Source organism: Lontra canadensis, unplaced genomic scaffold (assembly GCF_010015895.1).
Source record: "Lontra canadensis isolate GAN:19392208 unplaced genomic scaffold, GSC_riverotter_1.0 scaffold89, whole genome shotgun sequence".
Lineage (NCBI taxonomy): Eukaryota > Metazoa > Chordata > Mammalia > Carnivora > Mustelidae > Lontra > Lontra canadensis.
In genome coordinates this window covers 1,743,098-1,761,116 of record NW_022631083.1, presented here as the reverse complement: position 1 = coordinate 1,761,116, position 18,019 = coordinate 1,743,098, and the positions used below count along the sequence as shown (strand labels likewise).

Here is an 18,019-nt window from a genome sequence, read left to right as displayed (position 1 = left end):
CCAAAAGTGGGCATTAGCTCCAGGAAAAGCCCTCTAGCTCTGACCCCAGAAGCAGAAAAGCAGTCTCTAACATTCAGAGAGTGTGTAGAAACCCCTCATTTGTCTTTTTTTCTTCAAAAAATTTTCTCAGCTCTCTAGTGCCCCAGACCTGAAGCAATTTTGCCGCAGCAATGAGGGATGGCGGGAAACAAAAACTGGGAGACAGGGAAAATGTTCCTCTTCAATCACGGGATTTATGATCCCCAGAGGTAAATCCCATGACTTTTTTCTCTTTTTGGATTTTGATTGCTTAGTTCAGACATAAGCACAGTCAAATCAAGTGTGTACGAATGTGGGAATAAACAAAGCCTGGGGACCCAGCACTATTGAGATGACAATGAAGCAGAAATTTGGGAAAGCAACTCTTTAAAGTTGTTTATGAACTCTTCGGTTTACCTCTGAGCTGTACATGTATGAATTTGATCCTAAACAGATTCCAGAGGCTTTGCGTAGTGAAATATGGGACAGACTACTGTCCAGGTCCCAGACTGGCCACTAGGTGGTACCCATATGAGACAGAACCACATAGAGTTGACCTTGGACCCACAATGCACGGGAATCTCAGGGAACCTGGAACTTCTGGTCTGAACCCAATTGGGGCAAGTGCCTTCTAAAACAAAAACAACATGTGCCATAAGTTTAAACAACAACTACAGTCTCAAAACATAATCTCCAAAATGTTTAGGAATACAATCTAAATTTACTCAGCATACAAAAAAAACCCCAAACCCCCCCCACCCCAAACCAGACATTTCAATAGCAATACTAAAATGAAACTGATATTGAAATGACCTGACAAAGGCTTCAAAGAAGGTACTCTAAGTATTTTACAACAGAAGAGGACACTCTTGAAAAACAGAGAGTCTCAGCAAAGAAACAGAAAAAAATAAAGAAGAATCAAGTGAAAATGTTAGAAATTTAAAAAAAAAAAAATCAACAACAAAAATAAAAACTCCCTGGATGGGTTCAGTAACAAAACAGAGCTGACAGAGGAAATAGTAAATTTATAAATGATTAATAGAAATGATCTAATTGGGACAATCGATGATAAAAGACTGAGAAAGTGAACAGAACTGTAATGATCATGGGGCACGTGGGTGGCACAGCTGGTTAAGCACAGGACTCTTGGTTTTGGCTCAGGTCATAATCTCAGGGTTGTGAGATCGAGCCCTGATTCAGGCTCTGCATTCTGTGCAATCTGATTTTTCTATCTGCCCCTCCCTCTTCTATCTCTCTAAAGTAAATAAATCTTTTTTTTTTTTTTAAGAACTGTTGTGATCTGAGGACAATAATGAATTCTAAGACTCACATCATCTGAGTCCCAGAAGGAGAAGAGAAAAACACAGAGTAGAAAAATCTTTAAATATGACTGACAGCCTGTTTATTACTAGAAGGCAATCAATATAATCTGTTTTACTGGCAGTTTAAAGAAGGAAAAAAACCCCGCTTAATCATATCAATTGACATGGAAAATGCATTTGAAAAACTTAACACATATTCATGATAAATCTCTCAACAAAATAGGAAAGGACTCTCCTCCACCTTATAAAGAACATCTACAAAAACCTATAGCTATTCTACATAATGGTGAAAGACTGATGGGGGGACTGCTCTCCCCCTAAGATCTAGAACAAGGGAAGGATGCTCTCTTTCCCCACTACCATTCAACTTTTTCCTGGATGTTCTAGCCAGTGCAATAAGTCAAGAAAAATAAATACAAGGCACACCCTTTGGAAAGGAAGAAATAAAACTATCTTTATTCAGAGACAACATGACTATCTATGTAGAAAATCCTTTGGATTTTCTACACACACACACACACACACACATACACACACGCATGCATGAGGGTATACACATACATGTATACTTTAGAACAATAATTGAGCTTAGCAAGATTGTAGGATACAAGGGCAACACACAAAAATCAATTGTATTTCTCGATACTAACAATGAACAATTACAAACTGAAATTTAAAAAAAATGATAGCATTTACAATAACACAAGAAAACCCTATACAGAAATCTAACAAACATGTATAGGATTTATATGCTAAAAACTACAAAATGCTGATGAAATAATTCAGAGATGTCCTACATAAATGGAAAGTATGCCTATACCGATTTCATGGATTGTCAGGCAAAACATAGGATTCATTTATAGATTCAAAAAAATTCCAGTCACAATCCCAGCAGGAAATTCTATAGAGAGACATATGTTGATCCTCAAATGTATATGGAAAGGCAAAGGAAAGAGAGTCGTTGAAACACTTTTGAAAAAGAAAAATAAGGTTAGAAGAATCATGCTGACTTTGACTTACCACGAAGCTGTACTTATCAAGATGGAGAAATATTGGCAGAGGAACAGATGTATTGATCAATGGAACAGAATCAGAATCAAGAAGTAGCTTCCTGCAGATATGCTTAGTTGGTTTTGACAAATATGCAAAGCAACTCAGTGGAGGAAGGATAATTTCAACAAATGGTGTTGAAACAATTTGGTTCCCATATGGATACAAATGAATTCTGCCCCAGATGTTCTACAAAAATCCACTCAAAATGAGTCAGAGATCTAAGGTATAAAACTTTCAAGAGACCACCTCGGAGAAAATCTTCACGACTTAGGGTCATGCAAAGGCTCTTAAACATGTCACCCGAAACATGATCCGTACAAGAAAAAAATGATGAATTAGACTTCATCAAGATTAAAAACTTCTGCTCTGCAAAGGGCACCTGCAGGAGGATAAGAAGTCAAGACAGAGACCAGAGGAGAGAATATTCGCAGATCCCATCTCTGACAAGTGATTTATTCTCAGAATAAATAAAAGAACTCTCAAAATTCTACTACCAGAAATCAAATAACTCCATTTAGAAATAGGCAAAAGAATTGAGTGAACATTTCACCAAAGAGAAGATCCGGATGGAGAATAATAACAAAACATTTAACATCATCAGTCAGTGGGGAGATGAAAACCAAAGTGATGGAGAAATATCATTCCACACCTAGGAGAATGGAGAAAATAATAAAAAAGGAAAGAAACACCAAGTGCTGATGGGGATGTGGAGCAGCTGGGACTCTCTTATGTTGCTGGTGGAAATGCAAAACGGTTCAGCGCTCTGGAAAACAGTTTGGCAGTTTCTAATAAAGTGAAATGTACAGTTACCGTATAAACCAGCGAATCCCATTCTTGTACGTGCACCGTGGAAAAATTTAAATGATGTTCACAGAAACCCCTGTTGTCCAATACACATTTAAGAGCAGCTCTAGTTGTACCTGCCCCAAACTAGCAGCACCTAAAACGCCCTTGCGCAGGTAACTGGAGAACCCAGCTGTCGTCCATCTTGAGGACGGGTCACACTTAGCAATAGAGAGGAACAAACTGTGGACAGGCACGACTTGGGTGAATCTCAAAATAATGATGCTGAGTGAACAGAAGCCAGTCTCAAAAGGTTAGGTTCTGTATGACTCCATTTAGATGGCAGTCTTGAAAGAGAGCGAATGGGATGGGAGACAGAAAGCGGCTGCCAGCAGACAGGGTGGGAGACGGGACGACCCAACACAGCAGGATGGCAGATGGCAGAGGTGTGGGGGACGCGGTGGTTCTGTGTCTTAGACTGATAGTAATAACATAAACCTATGCATTATTCTTAGAACTGTACCCCCAAAGGTCAGTTTTTTGGTATTTTCATTTAAAAAATAAAATTAAGGAAGAAAAGAGCTGGCAACTCTGGTTTCCTCCTTAAGGCTATCCAGACATTCGGAGCAACGTCAGCATCAGTTACAAGGACTGAAGTGACAATCGGGGTCGTCACTGACTGAGTTTGCAGCCTTTGCTACCTGTGAGTCACCCCAGCAAGCATTTGACATCACAGCTTCCAATGTGCACAATCATCCTGGAAGGTGGGTTAGGGTTAGGCTCAATATACTGGAAAAAAATGAGATTAAGGGAAGAAAACAGTCTGCCCTGTGTGGCAGCATGTAAGTGGCTGGGTCTGGATTTGGCTCTGTCTGTCTGCACAGCTGCTCACTTCAGGGAGGAAGAGCAGCGGGACTCTCAGGGAGGGGATCGACAATCGGGGGGCGGGGGTGGAGAATCGCACTTTGATTTATGTACACCACAAACATTTGCTACCCATTTTTATTCTGCACCCTGAGTTTCTTTGAAATTCTGGGAGCTTCAGGGGAAGTTAAAAATGACACTGGCTACCACCCTACTGGCATTTTCTCAGTACCCTCGAAGAGGTGGTTCTGAATTTTCAATGGGATTTCAGCAGTTACTTCCATCTTTCATACAAACATGTACTAACCCACACATACAAACGTGTACTAACCCACATTGCCCCCTAAGTGAATTAAGGGATAATTGTGACTTAGGATATTTAACCAAGAATTAGCTAATTCCATAAACAGCAGTTTATACATCGGAAGCCAAGAGAAATCATTCAAAAGCTCCCTCATGTTTGTCTGTTCCGAGAAGTTACGACAGGCCCTTCCCACCTCTTACCTCTACTGCACCACACACAGGCACACAAAGAGATTTTAAAAATACACAACGTAAATCCATTTTGGAGCCTGAGACAGAAACTGCACATTTCCCATGGAACAAATGATATCTACACTTAAGGTTTAAGGAGGAATTCGGCCTTCTTGCGTATGAATTATTATCATCTATTTACTGGCTACAATGTGGTTTTTCTTCACCAAAAACTTTGGCCTGAAGTATTTTTGTCTCAGTCATGATAGAGATAAGAAATGTTCAGGTCTCCAACAAAAGTGTTCTCTTCAATGTTCTACTATTTCTGCTGTTATATATTTCCTTTAAAAAAGTAATTTCTGATAAATTTTGACTATCTTTAAACTTTAATGCAAAGCCAAGCCAATAATGTCTTCTGCACTTTGACTGTAGAGAGCTGAATAATCGATTCCATACTCAAAATAAAGCCAAGATTAACAAAAATTTCATCAACTTTTTTTTCTCTTTATGAGCCCAGTACCACTGTCAGGTAACAAAAGCCTTCTTATCTTTTTTTCCCCCACCAGTTAGAAGGTCTTTACACCCAGGAGAATGGCGGGAGGATGACCAGGCCAGCTTACCTTCCAGCAGGTCTCTGGCCAGACCAGGTTCTGCCCCCGTGGACCGAACAAAGTCTGACAGGACTGCGTCCATATCAAGAGTCATAGGATCATGTAGACGGGCTGCCCAACACTCAGCCGAGGTGGGGTTTGCAAGCAGGCTAGAAACCATCCATCTGCAAGAAAGGACAGAGAAGCCACAGGGCTGTAAGCAGGGATGTAGGAGGCAAAAGTGCCCGCAAGTGACCACACATGCAGAGAATGGAGAGCCAAAACCATTTCTGCCCGTGTGGGACAAACGCCCCATTCTGCAGGTAAGACACTGAATAAAAATCAAACCCAAGTATCACCCCTCTGGGAGCTCCATGGGAGCCCAGGGGGCATTACCAGTTCCAGCGCTTCCGACCCCACATTTTGTCCATTCCAATGACAGTGGACTGAAGACAGACTAGCAATTGCAGTACTAGACATTTACACAAAGCATATAAACATAGTGATTCAAAGGGGCATCTGCACCCCAAAGTGTATAGCAGAGATGTCCACAACAGCTAAACTGTGGAAAGAGCCCAGATGTCCCTTGACAGATGAATGGAGAAAGAAGATGTGGTGTAGATATACAATGGAATATTACTCATCCATCAAAAAAGATGAAATCTGGGGCGCCTGGGTGGCTCAGTGGGTTAAAGCCTCTGCCTTCGGCTCAGGTCATGATCCCAGGGTCCTGGGATCGAGCCCCGCATCGGGCTCTCTCCTCGGTGGGGAGCCTGCTTTCCCCTCTCTCTCTGCCTGCCTCTCTGCCTACTTGTAATCTCTGTCTGTCAAATAAATAAATAAAATCTTAAAAAAAAAAAAGATGAAATCTTACCATTTGCAATGATGTGGATGGAACTATTATGCTAAGTGAAATAAAGCAATCACACAAAGACAAACACCATGGGATTTCACTCATATGTGGAATTTAAGAAACAAGACAGATGAATATAGGGGATGGGAGGGAAAAATAAAATCAGATGAAATCAGGAGGTAAACCATGAGAGACTCTTAACTATAGAAAACAAACTGAGGGCTGCTGGAGAGGTTGTGGGTGGGGGGCTGGGGTAACTGGGTGATGGGCACGAAGAAAGGCCTTTGATGCAATGAACAATGGGTGTTATCTACAACTGATGAATCCCTGGTTCCTACCTCTGACTAATAATATAGAATATGTTAATTAAATTGAATTTAAATAAAAAAATTTTAAAAAAGACTAGATTGTTTTTAAAAAATCAAACACCTTTGTACACATTGATTAATTTGGGGTTGCTAGATTTCCAATATTCTTCCAAGTTAACGAGGCACACAACACTTCCACGATGTAATTGCGTTGCCGACTACATCCCAATTATGGCTTTATCAGTTAGCCAACCCACTCCCTTGGCTCTCACCCCCAATTGGCTCTCAGGAAAGAGTCCACACAATCCAGAGTTGACTGAAGTACCAAACTTACGCTGTCTGTCATCTCTCCAAGGATTGTCATAGTCACAGACACAATCCAACAAAATTCAAAAAGATGCAAGATTTCCCAGGTAGAACAAGTCCCGGTTAGAAAGATACAAGAGGCATCCTGCAGCTTGACCACAGAACGCACCTGCTAATTTTGCTGGAGGAAAGCAGCCCGCACCTGGCCTGGGAGGCTCATACCTAGGAACCAGTGCTGGGTCATCAGTGGATACTTGGTCAGGGCTGACAAAATGGAAATGCCTCCCTAGATCTGCATACATAAGGGCTGGGCAAACGATGGCCTGTGGGCCAAGTGGGAGCTACCATCTGTGTTTGTACCTAAAGTGGTAGTGGAACATAGTCACATCGACTCATTCACATGTTGTCTCTGGTTGCTTTGGCACACGCCTAAGGTGAGCAGTTAAAACAGAGACCACAAGGCCCACTGAAGTAAAAACACGAATGAGCTGGACCATTACGGGAAGTTTGCTGAGCCCACTGCAGATTTTATCCGGATCTGAAAGCCCATGGAAAATGTTATACCTGTATAAAGTAAGCATCTCATTAAGCATGTAATTAATTTTACTTGCTGTGGGCTTAAGTCCCATGCTACTGATGAATGCCCCTGTTCCTTCTTCCCAGGTAACCACTCCGACGCTCTGCTTTGGGGACAGATTCTCTGACAGGTGCTCCTACTTCAGAGTCAGGCTCGCTGGCCTACTCTGACCCGCCACTCTGACGAGCTGGGACATGTGGTCTAACCTCTCAGAGCCCCTCTCTGCATTTGTAAGCCTGGCGGAAGTAAGTCTATCTAAGGTTCCAGACCATGGGGATGGGGAATCAGGCAGGGAGGTGTGCGACCTCAGAGCTGTTCACTGTTTTTTACGCCATTTTGCACGTGGCTCTTACTTGGGTGGAATTTTTGGCTGGTGTTGCTAGAGAGTAAGAAAATTATTGGACCTGATGTATATGGTACCAATTAGGAGATTGCCTTCTTCCTTCTCCCCGCAGACCAGAGCCTCGGCTGGGAGGGTTCTTCTCTTGTCACTCTTCCACCTGGGGGACAAATCAGAGAATAAGAGCATGTTATTCTCCTCATTTGCAGGCAGAAGCTGAAGGCTTGAAGGCTCTGCTTCTTGTCACATGAGGCTGCATTTGAGGCCAACTGTTTGTGGTGTGCCACTGCTCTCCTGAGCCCTACGGGCACCTGCTGCCAGGCCCACCATCAGCATGGGCCCACCCCCATATCTGTGGGGGTGGTTTCTGCAAGGGAGGAGGGTCCCCAGCGTTCCCTGTTTTAGCAAGTATCTATATTTCAATGAGTATCCTGTTCACAATACAGAGCAATTTAATTTGTATTTTTTAAAAATTTTAAAAAAATATTTATTTTAGAGAGAGAAAGAGACAGAGAGCAAGAGCACGGGGCGGGGGCGGTGGAGAGACAGAGAGAGAAGGACAGGGAATCTCAAGCGGACTCCTAGCTGAGCACGGAGCCCGATGTGAGACTCGATCTCACCACCCTGAGATCATGACCGAGATCAAGAGTCAGACACTGAACAGTCTGAGCCACCCAGCTGTGCCTACAGAGCTGTTTTTTTTTTTTTTTTAAGATTTTATTTATCTATTTGACAGACAGAGATCACAAGTAGGCAGAGAGGCAGGCGGAGAGAGAGGAGGAAGCAGGCTCCCTGCTGAGCAGAGAGCCCAATGCGGGGCTCGATCCCAGGACCCTGAGATCATGACCTGAGCTGAAGGCAGAGGCTTCAACCCACTGAGCCACCCAGGAGCCCCTACAGAGCTGTTTAAAACCTTACTATAATCACCATATGAATACATTGAATCTTAGTTATTTTTTTTCGTTGTGAAAACATACACATAACATGAAATTTACCATTTTAACCTTTTTGAAGTGTACACGTCAGTGGCATTGACATTTACATTGCTGTGCAAATGTCCCCACCATTATTTCCAGAACTGTTTCATCTTCCCCAACCAAAGCTCTGTCCCCATTAAACACTCACGTTCATTTTTGTCCCCACCCCCAGAACCTGGTCACCACCATCAACTTTGTTTCTGAATCTGGCCATTCTAGGTGTGTTGTATAAGCAAATCATATGGTGTTGTCCTTTCATGACTGGTTTGTTCTGCTCAAGCATAATGACATCAAGGTTCATCTGTGTTGTCACAGGTATCAGAATTTCCTTCCTTTTTAAGGCTTGACTTGGTCCTTGTGTGCTGTTGTAACATAATACCACAGACCAGGCAGCTTAAACCACAGAAAATGATTTCTCACCATCTGGAGGCTGAGAAGTCCGAGATCAGGGTGTGGGCAGAGCTGGTATCTGGTAAGGGCCCACTCCTGGCTTGTCGCTTGCCGCCTTGTTGCTTGTCCTCACATGACTGAGAGAATGAGCTCTAGTCTCTTTCTCCTTCTCATAAGGACACTGATCCCATCATGGGGGCTCTATCCACATGATCTCATCTAGACACAATTACCTCCTGAAGACCCCAGCTCCTACTAGACCACATTGAGGGGTAGGGCCTCAACATACGAATTCTGGGGGGACCCCCGGATGCAGTCCACAACAAGGCTGAGTAATATCCATTGCGTGAATGTACCACATTCTGTTTATCCATTCATCTGTAGCTGGATGTCTGTGTTGTTTCCACGTTTTGGTATTGGGAGTAACTCAGTCTAAATCACTTTTCCACTTATAGAGGTCACCATGCTGTGACCATGTCAAGCTTTCACCAGCATTAAAGTCCAGGATTGTGTCCACACCTCCTCCTCTGTACCTTGTTCTCCATGCAGAGATCAAAGAATGGGTTTAAAATACAATTTTTGGGGTCACATTCAAATATAAACATTTGCATGGCAAGAAGTTACTCTGCCTATCCCCTCAAAGACTTCTTTTTTAAACCTAATACCCCCACCGCGTCCAAGGCCTCATAGTCATGCAGTGTGGTGACAGGGAGGATGGGTCATGGGACTGCAGGCTCCTGGCCACCTTGGCCACACTTACCCCACTTTCCCTGCCACCTCTTCAAGCGTACCACTGGGCCGCTCAACCTTCATGAACCAATGCACGCACATGTCATGGTACTATTGATGTGAGGTTCTGGGGGGCCGTGTCCTGGCTCCGCCATCTGGCTTATGCCTGTTCATCTTGGCCCTTGGACTGAACTCCTCCGAGGGTCTCACCCTGGGAACAGCGGTGTGTCAAGCTGTTTTTGCTGTGACTTTGCCTTCAGAGAAGCAGTACATCTGGGTCCTGGAATCAATCTCTTGGTGCCAAAGTGTTCCCATCACCACCTCCTGGATGGCCTCACCTCAGACCTGTGCTCAGTCCCCTCCCTGCATAATACAGTGCTTTGACTAGGTGAGTAAGGACCCTTTATGTTATAACATCCCAGGGTTTGGATGTCTCAAAAAAGAGAGTGGAGCAGAGGTTTCCATTTGCTATGTGACAAGAGATGACAAATGACACTGAGAAATCCCTTCCTCTCTGTTACTTCTACCTGCAAGTGTGTCTGCCACTTTCAGCTCGCAAGCAGCCCTTTGACCCAGACTCACTGGGGGTGGCGTGTCTCCCTGGTTTATGCGGCAGGTAAGGAGCACATTGGAGGAGAGCAATGTTCCCTAAGCGCTTGAGAGATGGCTCTTAACAGGGTATGTGGGGTATGGCCAGTGGCCCGTTATCTTCCTGGGGCCACCTGTGTGGCTTGAGGGAGGGCTGCAGCCTTGGTGCTGGTCACAGACCACCAGGACAGTGGTGACTGTCTGAGAATGAGAGGAGTCACTACACGATCCCAAATACCAAATCCCTGGCAAGGCATTTTCCTGAAAACCATTTCGCTGAACATCCTCTGTAGTGAATAGGTATTCTTAGTACTCCTCTTTACTTGTGAGGTTACAGAGGTCTGGAGAAGGGGAGAGCTCTCTGGGGGGCACTGCTGGGATAGGCCGGGTCTCCCCATGTTGTCCTCTACCTCTAGCTTCAAGAGTGGTCCATGACCCTTCTTCACCTTCCCTTCAGGGAGCAAGGCAGGGCTGACCATGATCTTGAGAACACAGAAGCCCTTCCCATGCCCATCTTGGTGTCCCACAGCAGTCTGGGCTGGCTGCTCCTCTTTCAGCCCCTGGCTCCCTCCCTCCCAGGCGCTGGACTCCCTGAGGTCATCCTCCGTGGAGAGCTTCCTACACACTCCCAAGTGTGTTCTCTTGGCTGGCTCTCACTGAGAATGTTCCTCCTGTGGCTCCCATCAGAGTTCTGCCTTCCTGGGACGAGGCTGTGTGCCTCACCCCTGTCCAACCCCCAGCCATGCTCTGTCCCAGCGGTGTCTCCTTAATTCCTGTGACAGTGTAAGCTGTCATGCTACCTACCACAGACTAGAGGAGACAAAAGCCATTGCCACCGGTCTTCCTAAACTGCAGATCTCCGTGGCTCTCTGCCTCTGTGTCTCTGTACTGGGCTGTAGCGTGAGTGCATGCACGTGTGCACATGTACACACACCAGAACGCATGTCATATGTGGAGAGCTGGTGGAAGGGCTCATACCCTTGGGGAATCACATGAGGCAATTCTGACGGGGGCTGTTCTATGCCACACTTTGGGCAAAACTGAAATATTGCCAGAATGCACTATCCATACATTTTGTTACACATTAGACTTTTGTTCTCTATGAAATAGGAAGGTTAATGTCAAGTTTACAAGCTCCTATAGGCTAAAATAACCAAATGAAGCAAAGAACCATCCACCTTCCTAGAAAGCACTCCATGCATTTATATAAAATCCTTAGTTTTGTTAAGTTAGTTTAATTAAGTATGGGCAGGAGTATATGACTTTTTTCCCTCCCCGCCAAGAGGCTGAGCGGGAAGAACCCTCCTTAGCTTGGCCACATCCTAAGTGCCAACCTTGACTGGACTGATGACCGATCTCTCTCAGGCAAGGCAGGGTTTATGGGCGATTAAGTGAATTACATGTCTGTGAAAGTGTTCTGTAAACATTTACAGGCTGTACAGATATTTAAGTTCATCCTCTAGTTACCGGGGGGTCAGAGCCAGGGCCTCTGAAACAGTGATTTTCAAAGCATGTTTCTCAGGCCAGCAGCAGCTTCCTCTGGGAACTTGCTAGCAATGCCCATTCCCAGGCCCCACCCCAGACCTGCTGAATCAGAATCTCTATGGGGAGGCCCTGCCAACCGGTTTTACATGTCCTTTGGGGGTTCTGCTGTGTGCTGAGGTCCCAGAGCTACTGCTCTCAGAGATGTGAATTTAGCTTGCTAATGGGCATTTTGGAAAGAGGTAAAAATAATGATACAGCATCAGAATGAACGTCGTGGCCTTTTTTCCCCCCTTTATAATTGTCTTCTCCGCTTCTGTTGACTTCTGCCTCCCCATTTCCCTAAAAAAAAATTCATTCCCTTCCTTCTTCAGCTGAAACACAGAATTGGCCAGATTTTCAGAACTCAGGCCTTGTTTCAACAAACTTCCTGTTCCACCTCCCCTCCACCCTTCGCTGACACCCCTCCAGGACAGTTCTGGCTGCTGGTCCAGGACTGGATGCCCAGCTCCTGCTGAGGCTCTGCCTTCCTTCCCAGTCTTGCTCACAGTCTCCGTTCCCCACTCGGAGTTGTCCTTTCTGGCCACACTAATCCTGTTGCACAGGTTCCTGCAGGGTCCCTGCCTCCTCACACTTAGGGCTACTGCTCTCAGACCTCAGCTCGAGGCCTGCCTCCAGTGTCCTGGCTTGGAATCACGGGGTGTTCATGCTGTATGGGTGTTCGTGACTTCAATACCACTTTCTTTCCAGTATCCAAGGTGGCTGCATTCGTCTATCATTCAAGCAATGAGCATCACTGGGTTGTCCCTCTGTTTAGTTGCTATTCTCATAAGTGTGTAAGACTCAAATGCTGGGCGCCATGAGCTCCTTGGGCTTCCCCAGGAGCTTTCCAGCAGGCAGAGAGTGAGATGCAGAAACAGGTGCAGGCCTTAGAGACTGCCAGATTTGGGCCATTGTCGGGTGGAGGAATTGGTCTAACCAGAGAGAACATAATTTTAGGGAAGAGATGCAGCGGGATAAGACTAAAATTGCATCGGGATCCATTTCTCGTTAACTTTCTTTCAGCGGAGCCTAAATAAAGCGCATCTCTATTTTATTTGTCTGCGGATGTTATAACCAGAAACTGGAAGGTGGCAAGGCGGGATGGATGGGTCTAGACTGGAAATGGAGGCAGAAGCTGGAGGTCTGACCTCAGGGGACAGATAGAGGAAGATCGTGGGAAGAGTCTCAAACAAGCTAGTCAATGCCTTGTATATCATTGTATGTTATGTCCGTTTATCCCAACAGAGGGCCTGCTGTCTGATCGCTTGAATCCAATTTCCTTCTCCTTTCTGTTCTCCAGGCTTCACAGTACCTGGCACCCAGCAGGATCAGGACTAGGTGACAAGGGTGAGGCCCCTGTCAGGAGCAAAACTAAAGGGGTGACAAAAATCTCAGAAATCAAGATGAATAACGGTTTGGTACCCCATGAAAAAAAAAATCAGTTAGTGGAAAAATATTCTTTTTTTTTTTTTAAGATTTTATTTATTTATTTGACACAGAGAGACATAGCTAGAGAGGGAACACAAGCAGGGGGAGGGGGGAGGGGGCAGCAGGCTTCCTGCCATTCAGGAAGCCCAACGTGGGGCTCGATCCCAGGACCCTGGGATCAGGACCTGAGCCAAAGGCAGACACTTAACGAATGAGCCACCCAGGCACCCCTCCCAAAATATTCTTGATGAACAAAATATCAGCATTTTAAATGAAGGTAGGATCAGTATGACTAACTCTTCCTTTGCCTCAGGCTCCAAATGGTGGGCAATCATGGGCACACGTCCAGAGTTTGCTACCTGATGGCTAGACATCTCTGATGTCTCCTTCAAACATAACCACAGTACCACTATCACACCCCAAATTAACAATCCTTCCTGAATGTCATTACTACCTAGACAGTGTTCAAATTTCCAATGATCTCAAATGCTACACATACACTTATTTTTAATTGTTCGGTTTGTTTGAACCAGGATTCAAATAAGGTCCATGCATCGTAACTGGTTGATAAGTCTTTTTTTAATGTATAGGTTTTTGCCTTCATCTTCTTTTTCCTTAAGTTTGTTGAAAAAGCTTGATCAAGTCTATTAAAAACAGTTTATATATAGCTTTGTCTCTTTTCCTTACTGCTTCTGGATTTTGAGTCTTAATTTAAATTTTTTTCTCATTGCCAGATTATAGAGAATTCACTCATTTTCTTCCACGAATTGAAGGGTTTTATTTTTTATATTTAAAATTCTGATGCAGTTTGAATTGGTCCTGGTGCATCAAGTGAGGAATGGATCCAATTTTATCATTTTCTCTATGTCTATCCGACCATTCCAACACCACTTATGGAAAAGCCCATCCATCAGTGAGTAAGCCCCACTGATTTCAGATGCCTCCCTTATTATACACCATGTTTGCATACACAATTAGGTCTATTTCTGATTTTTCTGTTAGATATATGCCTAGGTATTCATAAAAGGTATCTTTTTTCCCATTATGTGTGTTAACTGGTTATCATATTAATAAACAAAGTTATTGATTCGTGGGTGTCAAATTAGTATTCTGCTATCTTTCTAAATTCCTAAATTTTATAGAAAATTTTCCATAGTTTTTCCAGATACACAAGCATATCAAATGCAAGTAGAGATTGTGTTACCTTCTTAATTTTCAACTCTCATTTTCTCTTGCCTGGTTGAGTTGACTAATTCAGTATAATAATAAATATTAGTAGAAGCAGTGGAATCTTTGTTTTGCTCCTAAATTTAGGGGGAATAATTTTGGTATTTCTACATGGACTAAGATGATAAGTGCTGGCTTTTGAACTACATACATATGCTCACATACCTATACATATGTTTAGAAAGTATCCATATACCTTAATGAGTGGTCTTATGATGAATGGATGTTGACTTCCACATGACTTTTTTGTTAAGATCTATTTTGTTAAGATCTACTTAAATATTGAACCATACTTATATTTCTGGAATAAAACTTCTTTAGTCATTCATTGGTATTTCTTTTTTATGTGGTTTTTGATTTAGTTTGCTAATTTTTATTTAAAATTCCTACACTGATGGGGCACCTGGGTGGCTCAGTCAGTTAAATGTCTGACTCTTGATTTTGGCTCAGGTAATGATCAATGATGGGGGTCATGACATCGACCCCCATCTTGGGCTCCACACTGGGCAAGAAGCCTACTTAAATTCTCTCTCTCTCTCTGCCCCTCCCCCACATTTGTGCTCTCTCTTTCTCAAAAAATAAAATAAAATAAAATTCCTACAAAGATATTAATATATTAGCTTGACACATGGTTTTTATTTTTACATGCAATCTTTGTCTAATTTTACAGTTAGTGTTATATATATAAAACAAAATTAGAAGTTTATTTTCCTTCTTAACTCTCTAGCAAAAAGCTAAGTAGCATTGGGGTCATTTGATTTTTGAAGGTTTAGCTACTGTTCCCTGTGAATCAATACGTTCTTAAGGCTTCTTTTGGGGTAAACTCCTTTACAACTTTCTCTATTGTTTTCCTATGGAAATAACTCTGTTGAGACTTTCTACCTCAGTAGGATTCAATTTTGTTAGATTCTATTTTTCTACAGTTCTATCCATTTTATCTTGGATTTCAAACTTATTTGAACAGAGTTGGACAAGGAAAGCCATTCTCCCATGGGTTTAAATCCTATCTATGTCTAAATGAGAAAAGTAACTACAACTTGCTGGGTGCCCTCGATGACAACTGTACTAAATGTTATATGGGTGAGTTAACTACAATACAGACAATAACTCCATGAGCCATAAAGCTTTTTAATCCTTTTACTGAAAACCAGAGAGCTCAGTGGCACACTTATGATTCCCACACAGATCCACTTTGATCCACACGTCACCATTCACCTTCCCGTTACAACGGTACAGGGGTCCTCAAATGTTGTCAAGTCAAAATATCTGGTACTTTTGAAATACACTATGTGCACAGATGCATGATCAGAAGGGACACATTTCCTTAGGTGACACTCAATTACACCTGCTAATGATTTTCTCACAGTATGGAAAGATGGAAGAAAAGTCTCTCTTAAAATTTTTATTTTGGGTAATAGTAGCAAGTATAGGATCTACTGAGATTTTTTCTCTTGTATGTATTGAAATAATACCGGGTGCCTGGGTAGTGTAGTCGGCCAAATGATGGACTCTTGGTTTCAGCCCGGGTCATGATCTGTGTCCTGGGATCGAGCCCTGCATCAGGCTCTGTGCTTAGTGTGGAGTCTGCTTAAGATTCTCCTCTCCCTGCCCCACCCCCACCTCTCTCTCTAAAATAAACAAAAAATCTTTGAAATAATAATCAGTGAGCTATCTAATTCTTCAGGGTTTTTAATATGAAAGCAGCTGTACAACTGTCCTCATGCTCAAGACTCATGATCCCCATTACAGACTATTCTTTCCATGACACTTCTACCTTGAACTCATATTAAAGACTAAGCAATTCTTAAAGAATGCACAAGGAATCATAACCTCTAATATTGACTATAGTATTTGAACACAGAAGTTCAATTTTAAGGCCATGAGACAGACACTTGTTGTGAGTTGTAGAGAACAGCTACATCCTTGCCACTGTGTCCTGTGCCTCCACCCCAGGATGATCATGTTCCAAGGGAAGTTGGATGTCAGAGGCATTATCTCATCCTTGCAAATCTGCAGCAAAGCTTCCCTGCACAAGTCCAAGCCTCCAGCACTGGAATTCTTACAAGACTGCTTTGCTTTGAAGGATTTATGTTTTTATTCTCCAGGCCCACAAATCTAGCTGTCACACTAGAAGAAAATATGAGTCTGAACTAGACCAATGTGCCATCAACAAGGGTTTAAAAAGATCTGAACAATTCACTAGTCATAATCAGGTTTATATTTCTACTGTTTATTTCATCATTTTATTTAGCTCTTCTTCTGGGAAAAAAAAAAAAACATGTTTCAAATCAAGTTAAAAGAGCCTAGTCTAAAGGGTCAGACCCTCCCCTGCACCTCTCTCTTTGTCATGACAGGAGGGGAACACTTTGAATATTGCATCTAGGCCCTGGGTTGCTACCTCTGCCTGTTTGCCTCCTTTTCTCTCTTCTGGAGGGCAGAGTTCATCTTTTATTTGTTTTCATATTTAGATGTCTTATACCAGATGATAAATAAATCTACTGAGTGAATGAATAAAATGAAACTTAAAATTATTAAAATCCAAGTTCCTATTGCATTTTGATGGGTAGACATGAAAATAATTGTAATTCAACTCAGATTGGGATAAATACTATATTATTGTTTGTGTGGAAAACCATTAGAATACTAGAGAGGAACAGATCTTTCTGACCAACAAAATGAAGAGGACCAAAGGGAAGATGAGTTTTTTAGAAGGATTTAGGAAGACTGAAAAGACACTTCAAGCAGGATGAGCACCATGGACAGAGACCAAGAAGCATGAACACATAGGCATGTCCAGGGGCCAGTGGTACAAAGAGTAGGAGAGACAGTGGGCACAGAGACTAGAGGTGAAGGTTAGATTCAGACCCTGTGGGCTAACAGGATAAATAGCTAGACTGTAACATGAGGCCAGTGGGAAGCCACTGGGAGTTTCTAGAGAGAAAATCACATGAGCTTTGGGAAAACAAAGACACAAAAATTTGGTAACAGAGTGAAAAATGGATCAAAGGCACATAAAGAAATGGAAAGTTGCTCACTCATTTTCCTAGATGTTGCCCACCCTATACCCTATACCCTATACCCTATACCCTATACCCATTCCTCTACTGCTTTAATCAGGTAGAGTAGATTTTCCGAGAAGACTGAATTCCAACCAGCAGGGGATGAATCAAAATGGGCTAAAGCCAGTCACTGCTAATCTTTCCCCCCTGACCTGGGATTCATCAGTCTCGATGCAGCCATAATAAATGATTCAGGTCCATGTGATGGAAATGGAAGTCAATTGCACTGATAGAAAGGGATAGGCTCACCCCAACAACAGTCCTTTCTTACTTTGCCTTTCCTAAGCAAGGAAATAATATCTACAAGTATACCCATCATCTTGGGACTCTGAGGAAGAAAGTCAGAGGACAAGACCCAACATGCAAAGATGATAGAAAGCTTATCCTTCATGGCATCAGTGAACATTTGTACCAGACCTAGACTACCCCTCTGGACTTCTGATTATTTTTCTCATGTAAACACTTATTTGTTCAAGCCAAGTAAATCAAGTACTTGGTTACTTGTATCTAAACGTATTCCTAGTTGTTACATGAAGGTAGAATAATTCAGATGTCAGAATTAGAAAAGAAGTAACCGAAAAAATCATAGGCTATTGTCATTTATTAACA

The 18,019-nt window shown here is 42.9% G+C and overlaps 1 protein-coding gene across 1 annotated transcript in view; it reads right to left on the bottom strand.

The window, feature by feature from the left end:
* OTUD7A (OTU deubiquitinase 7A) overlaps nucleotides 1-18,019 on the bottom strand; it is a 357,324-nt gene that overhangs the window by 148,042 nt on the left and 191,263 nt on the right. Inside the window, exons 3-4 of the mRNA XM_032835949.1 lie at nucleotides 7,553-7,648; nucleotides 5,135-5,289 (exon numbers count right to left, since the gene is read on the bottom strand). Of these exons, the coding sequence (XP_032691840.1) occupies nucleotides 5,135-5,285 (151 nt within the window). The 5' untranslated portion in view covers nucleotides 5,286-5,289; nucleotides 7,553-7,648. The remainder of the gene's footprint in view (nucleotides 1-5,134; nucleotides 5,290-7,552; nucleotides 7,649-18,019) is intronic.